Raw genomic sequence first — 16,220 nt, 5'->3', positions numbered from 1 at the left:
GCGACAAGTCACTGTCTTAACGAATCATTCATTCAAACGATTCATTCAAACAGTTGATTCAGAACAAATCAAGTGACTCTTTATGAACGAGTCACTGAATCATTGAATCATTCATTACTGATTTAATAATCAAACACCGCTGATTACAAATAGATGCTCTACAGTTGTGCTGTAATTTTAAATGGAACTATTTTCATCTGAATTTGAGCTAAAAACTGACAAAACCGACCATATTGTGTTAAAATGTAGGTCAAGATTAACTTTTAACTTTAAAATGGATTTATTGAACAGATATTGGAGACAAACAGCACACTTTATATGTAAATGATGTATTTGCTGCAGGTGTACGTACAGCATCTTCTGAAGAGGAACAAGGAGGCCGTCTGGAGACTGGTTCACACAGACAACGCTCACATCTACATCTGCGGGTGAGTAAACCTCACGACACGAGACGGAGCGCACCTGAACCCTCTCTAACACCACCCATCCTCCACTGTCCTCCACAGAGACGCCCGATACATGGCGCGGGACGTCCAGAACGCCTTCTACGAGATCGCAGAGGAGCTGGGAGAACTGAGCCAAGCTCAGGCCGTGGACTACATCAAGAAACTGATGACTAAAGGACGCTACTCGCAGGACGTGTGGAGCTAAAGCAGACCGCTTCTGTTCAGTCCTGATGTGTGCTTTCATAGAGAGGAGAACAAATGTGTTCGCTGTCATCCTGCAGACAGAAAACACACACACATTACCTCATCCTGAACAGATCCCGTCACAAATACTGTGTACAATCATGATCCTCACATACTAATCAAACACATATGCATGAATCTTTATAATCGTTTTAGTAAGGCCAGACTAGAGCTGGATGAATGCTGGAGCGCTTCTGTGTTAGCGTGAAGAGACTTTAACTCACTGTTATTGTTCTGAACTTGAGGAGAGAGGTTTAAACATGACTCTTGGAGGAGTACGAAGAGTGTTTTCTGTGATTTTCAGCCTTCAGATGTCAGAAACATCCCAGCTTGTCCTCGTAGCTCTCTGAACGCCTGGGTTTGTCTTCTCACACTTTTATTAGAGACGAGGGATCAGATGCTGGTCTGGAGGCATCGCTGCTCAAAGGTTTACTATTTGGGAAGATGATAGAAATCTAGAAAGGGGTAGTTTTTTGCTCTTTTTTTTTTTACGTAATCAGAGTTTTGTATGGACCTCATATATCTGACACACACAGCTGTTTAGGCATATTTGTAATGATTAAATATAACTAACATCACCCTGGTCTTTAGCCTGTTTCTGTTCACTTTTATGCATCACTATTTTCTGCGTCTTGAATAATATTAATTATCATCAACACATTAAAATGTAAAGCTAGCTTTGAAGCGGTCTTTGTTTGCCTGATGAGTTTGTCTGGTAGTTTCATTATGTGCTTTATGTGATGCAAGATGATTGTTGTAAATGAATCCGTAATGCTGAACACTGGGAGACCACAGTACTGTAGTAATAGAAAATCTGCAAATCTATGTTCTGTCTTTGCGGATATTACTTTTTTTAATCAAAACTGAGAAAGTTTAGCCCCTTATAGTTTTATTCTTACACTCTGTGACAGAAACTGACTTCAATAGTGAATTCCTGGCTCTGATTTATTTCTAATACACATTTAAATAGAATATTTATTGATTTCTCCTGCCATATTTTTCTTGGCTTCATGGACTATATGAAAGGACTCGTGTCCTGTATTACTGTCCCACACCTGAAGTGGTCATATCTTTTTCAGCATTTTCAAGTTTAATGTGTGTTAAATCTCTGGTGAAATTTTATCCGATATTTTACAAAGTTTGTTCCGAATGCAAATAAAAGAGTTATCTCTTTCGTATGGATACTTCCACACATTCAGGAAAAGAAGGAAATGAAGTGGATCAAATAGAGAAATTCATCCAGACAGGGTTTAATCTTTAATGTTCTGATGAGTAAGTTAGAAATAAAAGGGCTACTTAAAAAAGCATAAAAAGATATGAGGCAAAGTAAATGGGAGGGTGAGAATAAAGACGTCATTAGGAAAACATGATGTGACCTCCCTGAAACAGCTGACTATATTTTAATAAAATGTAAAGGATATGATGAATATTTTCTTTAACATCAGTGCTCCACAAGGAAGGTGGATTTGTTGCTAAAGGTTTGTAAATGTTGTTGTGATGTCACGGCGTGAAGAAATCATCACATAATCACAACACAAAACGGTGTCATTGCATCAAAAATGTTAAAATTTAGATTTGTTGGTAAAAGAATATAAATGCATAATATAATATTAAGTAACTATTTTTAAATGCAACAACACTTCCAATTCCAATGTCGTGGAAAGGTTCATTTATTTCAGTAATTCAACTCAAATTGTGAAACTTGTGTAATAAATAAATTCAGTGCACACAGACTGAAGAAGTTTAAGTCTTTGGTTCTTTTAATTGTGATGATTTTGGCTCACATTTAACAAAAACCCAACAACATTTTTAGTGAATCCTTGGCCTTCTGGAAAGTATGTTCATTTACTGTTGACCTTGAGGGGTTAGTCGTAACAGAAAAAGAGAACAGAGATCACACCAGAGAGATGCAAATAAACTATTTTTATTCTCTTCCAACAGGAATCTTTTCCGGGGCAGGCAAGGCCAAAACAATAACTATTCTTTGAAACTAAATAACCACAAATGAAATAAAGAAAACAAAATACAGACCAACTGTTACCTCCCTCAACCATAAACAAAGTGAGGAAAAGATACATAAATAAAATAGCGTCTAACCCCCTACATCCCTTAGTATGGCAAGCTAGTATTTACAAGAATATTTACACAGTTTCAGGGCATACACAAAGCAGAATCAGAATCCAAATCGTAGTTAAAACGGGAAATGTTCAGAGAAACAGGAGATTCAGTATTTGATCTTACAATGACAGACACTCAGATTCACTGCACAGAATATCTCTCTGGTATAACACTCATTACCAAACGACAACAAAGACAAAAACAGAGTTCACAGATGCATAGCATTTTAAAGGTCATAACACATGTACATGTACTCAATGCTTTATAGGGGCTCCTTTTGGTTTAATTACTGCCTCAGTTCAGCGTGGCATGGAGGTGATCAGTTTGTGGCACTGCTGAGGTGGTCTGGAAGCACAGGTTTCTTTGACAGTGGCCTTCAGCTCATCTCCATTGTTTGGTCTCTTGTTTCTCATCTTCCTCTTGACAATAGCCCATAGATTCTCTCTGGGGTTCAGGTTTGGTGAGTTTGCTGCCCAGTCACGCACACCAACACCATGATCATTTAACCAACTTTTGGTACTTTTGGCAGTGCGGGCAGGTGCCAAATCCTGCTGCAAAGTGAAATCAGCATCTTCAGAAAGCTGGTCAGCAGAAGGAAGCATGAAGTGCTCCAAGATTTCTTGGTAAACGGGTGCAGTGACTTTGGTTTCCAAAAAACACAATGGACCAACACCAGCAGATGACATTGCACCCCAAATCATCACAGACTGTAGAAACTTAACACTGGACTTCAAGCAACTTGGGCTATGAGCTTCTCCACCCTTCCTCCAGACTCTAGGACCTTGTTTTCCAAATTAAATACAAAACTTGCACTCATTTGAAAAGAGGACTTTTGGACCACTGGACAACAGTCCAGTTCTTCTCTTTGGCCCAGGTAAGATGCCTCTGATGTTGCTGTGGTTCAGGAGTGGCTTAACAAGAGGAATACGACAACTATGTAGCAAAATTCCTCGACACTTCGGTGTGTGGTGGCTCTTGATATCTTGACCCCAGCCTCAGTCCATTCCTTGTGAAGTTCACTCAGATTCTTGAATCAATTTTGCTTGACAATCCTCATAAGGCTGCGGCTCTCTCGGTTGGTTGTGCATCTTTTTCTTCTACACTTGTTCCTTCCTCTCAACTTTCTTTTAACATGCTTGGATACAGCACTCTGTGAACAGCTTCTTTGGCAATGTTTGTGTCTTACCCTCCTTGTGAAGGGTGTCAATGATTGTCTTCTGGACAACTGTCAGATCAGCAGTCTTCCTCATGATTGTGTAGCCTAGTGAACCAATCTGAGACCATTTTGAAGACTCAGGAAACCTTTGCAGGTGTTTTGAGTTGATTACTAAATGTAGAATACTAGTTAGGCATGCATACGCTAAACCTTGTTTTTTTTTGAGCAGACACAACTTTATCTAAAATATTAGACAGAAATGGAAGACTTGAAACAGTCCTATAATTTACCAGTTAACTCTAGTTGTGGTTTAGTGACATTAGCAGCTGATAATGTAGGATTACGCAGATAAATGTACATAATCAATAGCATGAATTTAACCAATACATTGCAACTTGTTCAAAAGAATGAGAAACTGGTTTTAAGATGTGTATGACTAGATGATGTGGAAGATGCACAAGTATTTTTGAGAATTTCATTTCTTATTTGATAAATATACCGAAGCGACTGAGATAAAATGTAGTAGCCTATATTTGATATCAATATTCTTCACAGTGCAAGCTCGTGTTCATTCAGTAAAAACCGGGATTTCTAGCGAAATTAATATATTTTTTTTTATTATTTTAAATATTGAAATTATTAACGTGAAAGCTTAAGACAGCAGACGTCATCGTGTCGTGACGTCACAAAGCCACTGGTGACCATGTGAGAGAAAAGGCGCTAAGTTGATACCACTTTCTAACAGACAGGGGTCTTCGTCCAAACACATTTTGACCAAATACATCTCATTTCGTTTCGCTTGTCATTTTCTTTATCATTAGTTTTCTCACCAGTTATGCGTGATAAACTCTGCTGCTTTTTTTATTTTTTTATGTGCCCTAGACCAACGGATGAATCTGCGCGTTCCCGTTAAGTAGATGGTACCGTCCGGCCTCGAGTCAAAGGTCATAAGAAGTCTGTAGTGCGTGTGTTCCGCTCGTGCCGGGTTTTTAATTTGTTTATTTTGGAACAGGTGCTCATTTGATTTTATTTCCGCCGGAAAGATGTCCTCAGGTAAATATATATGATATATTGTAAGGCGCAGCGCTGTTGTTGTTCGTTATTTGTTTGATTTTCAGTGTGAAAGTTGATTAACGCAGCGCGCTTAGCATTAGCGGCTAATCTGACGACGCGCGGTTCGCCCAGGTTTGAATATAAAACCACACTCACGACAGAAGAACAACGTAAAGCTTTTGAATTATGTTTTTACTTGTGTTTAATAATTGTAAGCGAGCTCGATGGAAACGTAACTCTAGGGGAGATGATCATTTAGCTCATGAACGTGCTCGTAGTGTAGCGTGGTGTGATTATTAGCTTAGCATAATCATCGCTGATAGCACGCGCGCGTCTTCATATGCTTTAAAAACGTTAATAATTTCTGACTAATTAATGACTTGTCTTCACAGATTCAGGCTACGGCCAGCCTGGCGCTCAACAAAGGTAAGAGACAGATTATAGTTTTATAAACATTACTTGATCAATAATAATGTAAATGTTAAGTTACCATGTTAATAATCTGGTGCAAATAATGCAGTGCCATTGTTTTATTGTATTTATTTCTGCAAGATTAACCCATTGATTTGTTTCAAGATGTGTCATTTTCAACCTTTATTATTGTGCAGCTATGGCTCTTATGGCGGCTCCCAGGGCTATCCAGCCGGACAGGTGATGTGATGTTTTATTATCTCTCTGTTGTAGATGTGCATCATTGTAGTGTTGAGTTTGTGTTGACTGAGACATCTTCTCTCCAGCAGGGATACGGTCAGGCAAACAGCAGCAGCTCTTACACTGGACAGAGTTACTCCTCTTATGGACAGACTGGTGGTATGTGTTAATGAATGATTGATTGAGTGTGTGTGTGTTCATGAAGGGTGTGTAACACGTGTTCTTCTGAAGGAGAGAGCTACGGTCAGGCGAGTCAGGGCTACTCTTCTGGAGGATACAGTCAGCCGCAGCAGCAGGGCTTCGACAGCTACGGACAGCAGGCGTCTGAACCCTCGGCCAGGTAACAGATCGCACTCTTACCTTTTGTCCTTGTGCTCTAATTTGTGAGTAAGGCCAAATTTGCATGATTGTTTTTCCTTTTTTTATAGATCACTTACTAAACTGTTTGAACACTGGGTTCAGTCAGTCTTTGTATCCGTCAATGTGTTTAACTTTTGTATTTGTTCAACAATCAAAATATTAGCAGCTGATATTTATTAAAATTGGTATAACCCTTAAAGGGATCATGATTTTTTTTTTTTACAAGATCATTATTTCGTGTAACAGAATATGTTTACATGTTTTAATGTTCAAAAACACATTATTATTCAAACACTGTACATTATAGTGTTGGGTGATATGGACTTTTTTTTTATATTGTCAGCCGTGAGATCGACGATATTATGGTGCATGTGTGGAGCAAGAGAGACTTTGTTCTTATCATAGCATAACTATTTGGTGATTTTAAACCAAGCAGGTGCACGAGAGATTGCCTATGGAATCACCAATAATCAGAAAAATATACTTTCAAACATACTGATAAACTAACGTTAAATATAAAATACTGTATTTAAAACCGTCAGTTCATATATAGTCAGACGCAGCGGTCACATCATGCATCCTGTGACACATCTGCCGCATCTGTGCACAGAAGTTATGTCTAAACTGCGACATCAGTCAATGGTGAAAATCAATAGTAGATTTCATTTGAAGTTCAACAGTTTAATACTAATATTGGACATAAATGAACACGTTAAATATAAAGTATTGAAAACAGGTACGTTCATATATTTGGAGTAAAATTCAGTTGAACTGATGCATTGGTCACACAGCGCTCCGCACCGCGCACCTCATGATGAGACCAACACACCACCACAGAAACAAGAATGAGATGTGGCATTAGTGAGGGCTCGTTTAAAATAGTCATTTTCTACGAAGTCCCTCCTTCTGACATGCGCAGTCTTCTCTGATTGGCCAACTGATCCAGTGCATTGTGATTGGCCGAACACCACAAGCACTCGTTGGAAAGTAACAACCCTTTCCATAATCGCGTGCTTCATATTTAAAAGTATAGACTGTTAATAATGTCCTCAGTTTTACCGTCAGTTCAGTTTTACCGTCAGTTCAAGCTCGAAAGAGAAAGTGTTGACAGATGCCGTGATGAAGCTTTTTATGTGTTTGCAGAACACAAGCCACAGATGGTTAAGACAGCGGACTCCTGTGTGACTTTCTTTCTCTCACACACACACACGATACGCAAAACTCCGCATTTGAACATTCAACAGCAAATACTTAAATTGATAACAAAACACACTTCCAGTAGCTGATTCAGAAGTGCCAGATTGTCGTAAAGTTAAAATGACCTCCTCTTCTAGGTTTACTAAACAGTCGTCCATTCTCCTAGATACACACACATCTCTCTGTCGTGACTGCTTCAACCCTAACTGTTACTGAACCCACGGCTTCTTTGTGTGAACATTTGGGTGGCATTACACTAATATTTCCACATGGCAGGGCTCCAGACTGCGACCAAATGGTCGCATTTTGCGACCAAATTTTGAGAGTGTGCGACTGAATTTCACATCCAGTCGCACATGTGCGACCAGTAGATTTGCACACGCAAGCACGCAAACACACACACTTGCACACACTCGCGTCTCATTGAGTGATGCCTGTCTGTGAGGCGGCAAATGCGTGTGAGAAGAATAGGGAATGGCCACTGTAAGTGGCTAAAATGTGTGGAGGGGGAGGGGCCTAGAGATAATTGAGCGGGCGTAAACATCTGTGGGAAGGAAACCGAGACAAATATCATCACAACCTGATATGTGCGTGCGTCTGAGCTATGAGCAAGCGAACTATTGATTCGTTCTTCCGACCTGCGGCTAGTGTACCAGTGCCAGAGCCTAGTGTCACCGTCAGATGATGATTCAGAGTCAGAGGTTGGTGTGGCTAAAAAAGTCCGCACCAGGGCCGGCCCGTGGTATAGGCAAATGCTAAGGGCGCCACTCATCCATAGGGGCACCAGAATGAGTGAACGAGTGATTTTTTTTTTTTTTTTTTTTTTTTTTGCATATTTTTTTTTATAATAGGCTACTATTTAAAAACCATTAATTCAAAACACTTCCAAATAAAGCAAAAAAAAAAAAAAAAAAAATCCGGCTCTTCAATCTTCCCCCGCCCATCGAGTGCTTGAAGTGTGTCAGAAACAGAGCGCGCGCACGATCAGTTGTTGGTAATTTGTTGTGTAGCGTGCCCGACGCCGCATCCAATGTATACAGCACTGCTTTTGTTAACACACAGCTCGTAGAAACGGGCCTGGCAGCTCGCGCCAGTTCTAGACACGGTGAAAGTTTCCTGATTGTGACGGAAGGCCGAATTTACATGACACATTATAAATGAGCATAGTCTGCGATAGATACAGTGCCAAAAAGAAGAGAAGAGGATAAAGACAGAGGTAAAGAGATGTAGTGAAATAGCAATTTATTGCATAGGAGTAAGATACTATAATTTCATGGCAGTTATTTTTACCTTAAACTTAATGTTAGCAGTTGTTCTGAGATCTGAGTCCCCAGACTGTGATTTTGTACAATCAGTTTTAAGACGCATTTTTTATTATCACTTTTTGTTTTGTTTTTTGTTTTGTTTTTTACTCTACAGTTGTGCAGTTTTGGGGGGATACAGTACAGGCCAAAAGTTTGGAAACATTACTATTTTTAATGTTTTTGAAAGAAGTTTCTTCGGCTCATCAAGCCTGCATTTATTTGATCAAAAATACAGAAAAAATGTAATATTGTGTTATATTATTACAACTTAAAATAATTTGTTTTCAATTTATTATACTTTAAATTATCATTTATTTCTGTGATGCAAAGCTGAATTTTCAGCATCATTACTCCATTCTTCAGTGTCACATGTGACATCCAGTCTATCACATGATCCTTTAGAAATCATTCTAATATGATGATTTATTATGAGTGTTGGAAACAGTTCTGCTGTAATGTGTGTGTGTGTGTGTGTATATATATATATATATATATGCATGAGGCGCCAGGTAAAATCTTGCAAATTGGTCAGGGCCGGCCCTGGTCCACACTCACCATTTTCGAGAAGACTGGCTGTAAGAATTCAGATGGCTGAGGTACTACAAGCATTAGAACTACCTTTCACCAAATACAAAAGCCAGCTCGACCTTCAAAGGAAGAATGGCTTAAAACTTAACGAAACATACAACAACGATAAAGCATGCACACAAACTTTTTTACTATGCACATTTTTTATTCTGAGTGTATGGAATTTTGTTTACTATTTGTACTGTCATGACAGCGATGGTGCTGTCAGTTTACTTTGTTGCATCTTCAAAAGTGCAGAATAAAATGTGACACTGAATTTGAAACGGCACATTGTAATTTCTGCATCTATTATTAAAGTATTTATTAGTAATACAGTGGAAATTAGTAGATTTGGTTAGCATGTTGATTTACGGTGTGCGCCCCTAAATTTTCTGGTTGTGCCCCTAAAATTTTCAGTTGGGGGCCACTGTGCTCCTAGTGTAAAAAGTTAGTCTGGAGCCCTGCATGGTGATGTAGAGATGTGGGGACATGTTTTAAAGGGATGTAGATGAGTCTTAACTTTGATAAAGAATATCTCTTTGGATTTGAGACTTTAGTCTTTGCAACTTTACACATCATCTTCATGCACCAAGAGCTTGTTATGCTCCACAGAGAAAGGAAAAATTTATGACCGCTTTAAGAGCTCACGTGAGTGTGTGCATCAACAAAGACGATGCACCAGAAAACCTGTTTCCAGCCACCTGTAAATAAACTTCTTGCCCTCCATCCTGTCTCGCAGCAGTTATGGTGAGAAGTCGTATGGGCAGCAGCGCTCGTACGGTCAGCCGTCAGGAGCCGGGGCTGATGGGGCAGCGCTGGGTCAGTCCGGCGGCTCATACGGGGGGTCTCAAGGTGGATATGCACGACGCGGTGATGGTAATTCTTTAATTTACTGCTGCGTGTCTTGCATACACTCTTGATCTGAACGTTGTTTGATTTTGTTTGTCTTATCAATTGTCAAATGAATGTAAAAGCAGTCCCTCCGCTCTCTTCAGGTGACGCCCGCAGGTATGGTGATGACAGCGGCTCGGACCGGTCCGAGGGTTACAGGGGCAGAGGTCGCGGGGGTTATGATCGTGGGGGCTATGACCGCGGAGGCTATGACAGAGGTGGCCGGGGCGGCCCACCCTCCGGTATGGGGTAAGTCTGCCCACCCCTAAAGGTATTACATCACTGATTAAAAAAGCAACAACAATGCACGTAGGCCTGAAAACGGTTCATTTATAGGATTTCTTTTTTCTTTATTTTTTGGTTATTGATAACCATTTTGGTCAAGTATTTGAAAGTTTGGAGGCTTGTCTGTACTTTTATTATGTGAAGAGGTTGTACTCTCTGGACCCAGCATCCATCCGTTTCTGTGAAGTGACACTCCACCCAGTGGACTCATGGTAACTTTATGAACGTTTCTTGTATGATGCTTGTACATTTTAAGTGTTGAGGCTACATTAGCAAGGTTTCTCTCCATCTCTAGTCCACATTTTTCTGCATTAAAGGGGTCATGAACTGAGAAATCAGAAACCCTTCATCTTTTGACATAAGGGGTCATTGTGCTATAAAAACATCCTGTAAGTTTCAGAACTCAAAGTTTCTTGTTGGTCTATAATCACTTATTGAAGCCAAAACCACAGGTCGTGGAATGGCCACTTTGTCATAATAGTGACTAAACAGTGCCTCTGTAGAAGATCTACGCCTGCTTCTACGTCAGTGCCTGTTTAGCTCCATCACAAACGTAGTGTAAATGAGAGGCGCAATCACAGGGCTACACAGAAACCAAATGACCAAGATGCTCCAAAGACTGAGAGATGCTGTTCAGTGCCAAGCTGTGGAAACAGTCTTTTCATTGCCTTCCTTCTGGTCCCAACATCAGGAAAGATGACCATAAGAACTTGTTCCTTTGTTCAATTTATTTTACTGTAGATTTGTCTACAAGCAAGGCACAATTTGAAGCAGGATTTTCAGAGAGATTCAATCTAGAAGTCAATGCTGTTTGACTATATCGGATCTGACAGTAATGTTACACCACACAAGTGTGAGGAACTGTTTTTATTGAAGTGGGACCTATTGGTTACAGATAGTTTGTGCATGCACTTGTTTTAAACCCAAAACACAGCAGAGAACAATTGGAGAAGAGTACAAAATAAGGCAGTTCATGACCCCTTTAAAATGAATCCCATTCACATAGAAGTCATGTTTTAAAGCAGTGTAACGACACACTTATGTCATGATTTAATACAAGTTATGATACCGAACTCTTGATCATGATATTTTGAACCAAAATAGTTTAATTTAGTTAATTATGGCATTATCAAAACATGCATGTATTTGGACTGAACTGCTCGACTGATTATTTTTAGGACGCCTTTATGATATTAACTAAATGTGGGTGAGTACATGATTACAGTATTTACATTTTTAGGTGAATTATACCTTGTACAGTAAGCTACGTCTCTGATAAAACCAACTGTTGCGAATCAGATCGTTTACATCACGATACTCATCGTGCCATTTTTTATTTTTCTATAATGATTGTCGTTGCACCCTTAAAGTTTTAGCTCAGACACATCTATGGATATTTTCCCTCAAGGTTTCAATCTGCTCTAGAATCAGTAAGAGTTTAGACGTCTGAAAAACATGAGAATTGATTGGAAGCCTGGTACATTTTGGTAAAATGTTGTCTTTGTGTAGGAAAGCCCCAACTAGTACGCTTCCTCATCTTAATGTAGTTCTCAATTTCATTGGCTGGTTAAATTCTTATTCTGAAGAAAACCCAAATCAATCCGAAGTTTCCACTTGTTATCCACTTAAGTTTGTAATGCCGGTTGAAATCCAATTTTTAGTGCTCATTTCTTTTGATCTCCATCAGTTTTTCCTCCTTCCCTTTGGGAGAGCGTTCACGTTGGAAAGTTCAGCCGCAAGGAACAGTTCTCAGTCACTCCACATGAATCGGTGTCTGCACAGTGTTGTTTCATTTTGTGTTAACCGGTCTACATTTTATACTACAGGTATCAAAGTGAGTGAAATTAAAGTTGGACCTCAGCCATTGGAGCTCATAAGCACTCATAATGGAAGGAAAATGTGTGCTCGTCTACACGAGTGCCACAACAGTTTAGACGCTCAAATCTAGAGTCAATTCTTGAAGAACTGGAGAGGGAGCAGGGAGGTTATCCTCCGTGCTCTTCTCTGGTTTTAGTCTCAATTCAGAGAGCATCAAATATTGGCGTTCAACCAAAAAAAGCCATTCTAATTGGGAAAGAGGCTTGCCGCCTTTGGTTTCAGTATGCAATGTTTCATGTGCATTTGGCCCATCATCTTTAACCTATCCGTCAATGGGAGCCGTTTCCTCCTCAGTAGTAAACCATGAAAGGATTACTGGTAAAGAGGGAGCCTTGCGCTCCCAGGTATCAACAATGGAAAGCCATCATATCTTCAATTTTTTCCTCTGCAGTGGTGGTGACCGTGGTGGCTACAAAAATTACGGTGGTAAGTGATGAGCATCTGTCTCAGTGGGGGAAAGATTAAAACAAAAAGATACAGAAAGATTAGCTGACAAATGAGCTCTTGAGCCACCATTATATGTCAACCCAAAGGAACATCACCTTATTGTCTTTATTGCTGTCGTCTCTGGTAATGCTCTTGTTGAGATAGTCTAACAACTACCCAGTTTTATATTAAATGGTCTTCTTGCATGAGGAAATTGAATTAAATGCCAGTGTTCTGGATGCCAGCTGTGCATAAGGTGACAAAGAGACGTGATTTAAATGAATACTTCTCCTTTAATTTTTGCTAGTCTCACAGAAAGTTTCTTCTGGTGTACAAAGGTGTTGGAAATGGTGCAGCGATTTTGGACACACTCGTGCATAGATTAAAGTCTCACTTGTAAAGGTCAAATCTACATAGCAAAGCAGTTTGGTTTTATTCACACTTTGTATTCATAGTCGTTGTAGTTAAATAAAGGTTCATGTTGTTATTTGTCACATTCTCACAGTTGTATTTCCCTTTCGTGTCTTGTTTTTTTTAGGATCCAGAGAGTACGGTCAAAAGGATGATGGAGGTGAGTGCTTATGGCTAACTTATGAAAGACCTATGAAGTTCATATATTTGCCATTTAAATTTTTTCCCATTTTAGGAATGTTTTTCATTTTTGAACTTGTACAGTAAATTCCATTTTTAGAACTAGATTCCATTTGTGTTTTTCTGCAGATCATAGGACCCAAGATATTGAGTTAGTGGAAGTCAGCATGCTTTAAGTATTGTAATAGTGTCTCGACTCCACTATGAGATGATTCTTCTCCTAATTCCAGATGGCGATCAGGATAACTCGGACAATAACACCATCTTTGTCCAAGGGCTCAGTGAAGACGTCACCCCTGAGGAAGTGGGCGACTACTTCAAACAAATAGGAATCATTAAGGCAAGTTTACTCCCCTGACGTCATGAACCGCAGAGACCTGAAGAATCCTAATTTACAGCAGATCTGCTCTAATGACAGGTCAATAAGAAGACCGGCAAACCTATGATCAATCTGTACACTGATAAAGCCACCGGACGCCTGAAGGGTGAAGCCACGGTGTCCTTCGATGATCCTCCTTCAGCCAAAGCTGCCATCGACTGGTTTGATGGTAGGAGAAGCTTCTCACGGTCTCTTCGGCTTGAGGAGCTTTATTAAAATAGGGCTGATTTTGGGTCTCGTTTTGTTGGAATACAGGGAAAGAATTTAATGGAAAACCCCTCAAGGTGTCGTTTGCTACCAGAAGGGCGGAGTTCACCCAGAGAGGTGGAGGAGGAGGCGGACGAGGACGTGGAGGCGGCGGCGGTATGTTTGGGAAACCTGACTCTTCTTTGCTTGTATAAAATAAAACCAGTTTGTTCTTTCTGTAATCAGTTTGTGTGTTTGCGCTCAGGTTTCCGAGGCAGAGGTGGTGGCTTTGGTGGAGGTCCCTCGTTTGATGTGAAGGGTGGAGACTGGCCTTGTCCCAACAGGTTCGGCGCATGCAGATATTTGTGAATCAGCTTGATCTGTCGTCTATTTGTGTTTATTGACGAAGCATCTCTTGCAGCTCTTGTGGCAACATGAACTTTGCCAGAAGATATGAATGCAACCGGTGTGGAACATCTAAACCAGAAGGAGATAGTTATGGAGGAGGTAAGGAAGCTGAAACGATTGACCAATGGAGGGGAGCAGCTTATGACAACTTGCTTCTGCCACGGGATAAAAACTTATTTTTTTACTCCGATTTGGAAGATACAATTCTGACTTTCTTGAAATTCTGAGAGTCTCGCAATTCAGGTTTTACAAATTGGTGAGATCTAAACTAATTTGCGAGGGGAAAAATCAGAATTGCAATGTCCTCACAATTTACCCTTCATCCTCAAGTAGCAAAAACGTTAGAAGTGTGAGTGTCCCAATTCCTTTTTCTCATCTCGTGGTGGAAACGAGCTTGACCCCTGCTCTGATGAAACATCTGGCGAGTGCTGTTTCCCGTCAAGCAGAAGCTGTGCACAACACTGTGTTTTGACTGTAGATCGTGGTGGTCGAGGCGGGTACGGAGGGGACCGTGGGGACCGTGGCGGGTTCAGAGGCGGACGAGGAGGAGGCTTCAGGGGTGGAGACCGTGGAGGATATGGTGGAGGAGGAGGAGGAGGATACAAAATGGGTGGAAGGTAAAGAAACGCCTCCAGTCTGAAGTGTCACATGAGATCTTTGATGTCTGAGTAATGCTCGTCTCCGTCCCACACTAAAGGGGAGACCACAGAGACGACAGACGAGGCCGGCCGTACTGAAGCCTTCACGTGGATGCCATTCCAGACCGCTGTTTATTGTGTGGGGGGGGAGGGTTCAGGGAGAGGTTTGTGTCTGCAATCCTTTCTGTTGCATGAGTGTCCTGCATATACTGTCTGAAATGAGCAGTTTTTCCCATTAATGTTGAATCTACTGTGAGGGGCTGAGTGAAGGGAACGGGGTGAAGCGGATCAGTCCTGTCAGGACGTGGCCATACTGACCACAGATCGGCTTTAAAGGGTCATATTGCTTTGGGGGAGGGGGGAGGGGCCAGATGTTATTTTTGTTACCTTAAATTTCCTGACTTTTTGAATTTGGCATTTAGTGTGTGATTCAATTTGTGAAATATTTGTTTGTAGGAAATCAATCGACACAAATCGTTTTACTTGTTTCTCTTTGCTTTTGATTTTCTTTTTTGCAAAAAAAATTAAACACCCTTTGATCTTACTTGTTTCTGTCTTTTATTCTCTGAAGAATGTTGTAATATATGCAGTGTATAACAACATTAAACTGCAGTTAAACACTAATGTAAGTGCTTCAAAAACTCCTGTGAAATGAGATTATAGTGTGTACTGTCATAGTTGCAGTAAACATAACTACAAATGTATTATACACCGGCCTCTGGTTGAATAAGAGCAAGTGGAAAATCAGTGCACCACTTATTAAAAAAAAAAAAAAAAGAGAAAAACTCTGATTAAAGTAATTTAACCCTTATTTTAATAAATTGTAAATGCATTTTATTTTGTTTACTTGCTCTTTTAATTTGATGCATTCAAATAATTGTATGTGAAAGTTACAAGTGAAACTTATTTTAGTTCAGATTTCTGTTCTCATACCCCCCATTTTATGTAATGAAATTTTACAAAATTGAATTAGAATTCCCAGCAAAATACATGACTGACACAGAACTGGTCTGTAGACACTGGGGAGCACAGAAGCAGACTGATCTGACTCAGACACTGAGTGATCAAAGATACACATCTAAAGTCCTCAGAATCATGCTATTATTTGAGCTAAAGCAATAACTAGACATTTTCAATCAAAAAAAAAAAAGATTAACGAATTTTGTTTCATGTAAGTGAATTGTAATTCGTCTCAAAATTCTGCTTTAAGGCAGAAAGTAAAAAACAACAGCGGTGTCTGCTTCAAAATGTTGCATTTATATTTTTATACAATTACTGAGAATATTGCTATGTATTGTGTCTCCGTTGTCGTTCTTCCAAACAATTGAAAAATGAAAAATGTCAATGTTCCTAATAATAAAGGGAGGTCTTTTCCTAAATAGCAGAATAAATGCACTGCAAAGTGCTCTCGAGTATCTTACTGAATGCTGTGTAGTATCAGGT

General features: G+C 40.0%; 2 protein-coding genes across 12 annotated transcripts in view; both read left to right on the top strand.

Annotated features, from left to right (window-relative positions):
* LOC113058193 (NADPH--cytochrome P450 reductase-like) overlaps positions 1-1,373 on the top strand; it is a 29,620-nt gene extending 28,247 nt beyond the window's left edge. For all 3 annotated transcript variants that reach the window (XM_026225869.1, XM_026225868.1, XM_026225870.1), the window contains 2 exons: positions 343-428; positions 507-1,373. In XM_026225869.1, the coding sequence (XP_026081654.1) occupies positions 343-428; positions 507-651 (231 nt within the window). In that variant the 3' untranslated portion in view covers positions 652-1,373. The remainder of the gene's footprint in view (positions 1-342; positions 429-506) is intronic.
* Positions 1,374-4,856: 3,483 nt separating this feature from the next.
* LOC113058198 (TATA-binding protein-associated factor 2N-like) lies at positions 4,857-15,321 on the top strand. 9 transcript variants are annotated; one of them, XM_026225879.1, is made up of 16 exons: positions 4,857-5,016; positions 5,409-5,442; positions 5,625-5,667; positions 5,757-5,826; positions 5,899-6,007; positions 9,835-9,971; positions 10,073-10,235; positions 12,541-12,575; positions 13,114-13,146; positions 13,397-13,506; positions 13,585-13,714; positions 13,801-13,908; positions 13,997-14,075; positions 14,153-14,238; positions 14,618-14,756; positions 14,837-15,321. In XM_026225879.1, the coding sequence occupies exons 1-16, from the start codon at positions 5,007-5,009 to the stop codon at positions 14,874-14,876; spliced, it is 1,326 nt and encodes a 441-aa protein (XP_026081664.1). In that variant the 5' UTR covers positions 4,857-5,006; the 3' UTR covers positions 14,877-15,321. The 9 variants fall into 9 exon arrangements, with proteins under 9 accessions (XP_026081664.1, XP_026081666.1, XP_026081663.1 ...); XM_026225881.1 differs by having other exon boundaries at positions 5,754-5,826; positions 9,838-9,971; positions 10,091-10,235; XM_026225878.1 differs by having other exon boundaries at positions 5,754-5,826; positions 9,838-9,971.
* The last annotated feature ends 899 nt before the right edge of the window (positions 15,322-16,220 follow it).

The sequence above is a fragment of the Carassius auratus genome, chromosome 40 (genome assembly GCF_003368295.1).
Source record: "Carassius auratus strain Wakin chromosome 40, ASM336829v1, whole genome shotgun sequence".
NCBI lineage: Eukaryota > Metazoa > Chordata > Actinopteri > Cypriniformes > Cyprinidae > Carassius > Carassius auratus.
The sequence above is the reverse complement of the archived record's forward strand: the minus strand, read 5'-3'. Positions and strand labels throughout refer to the sequence as shown.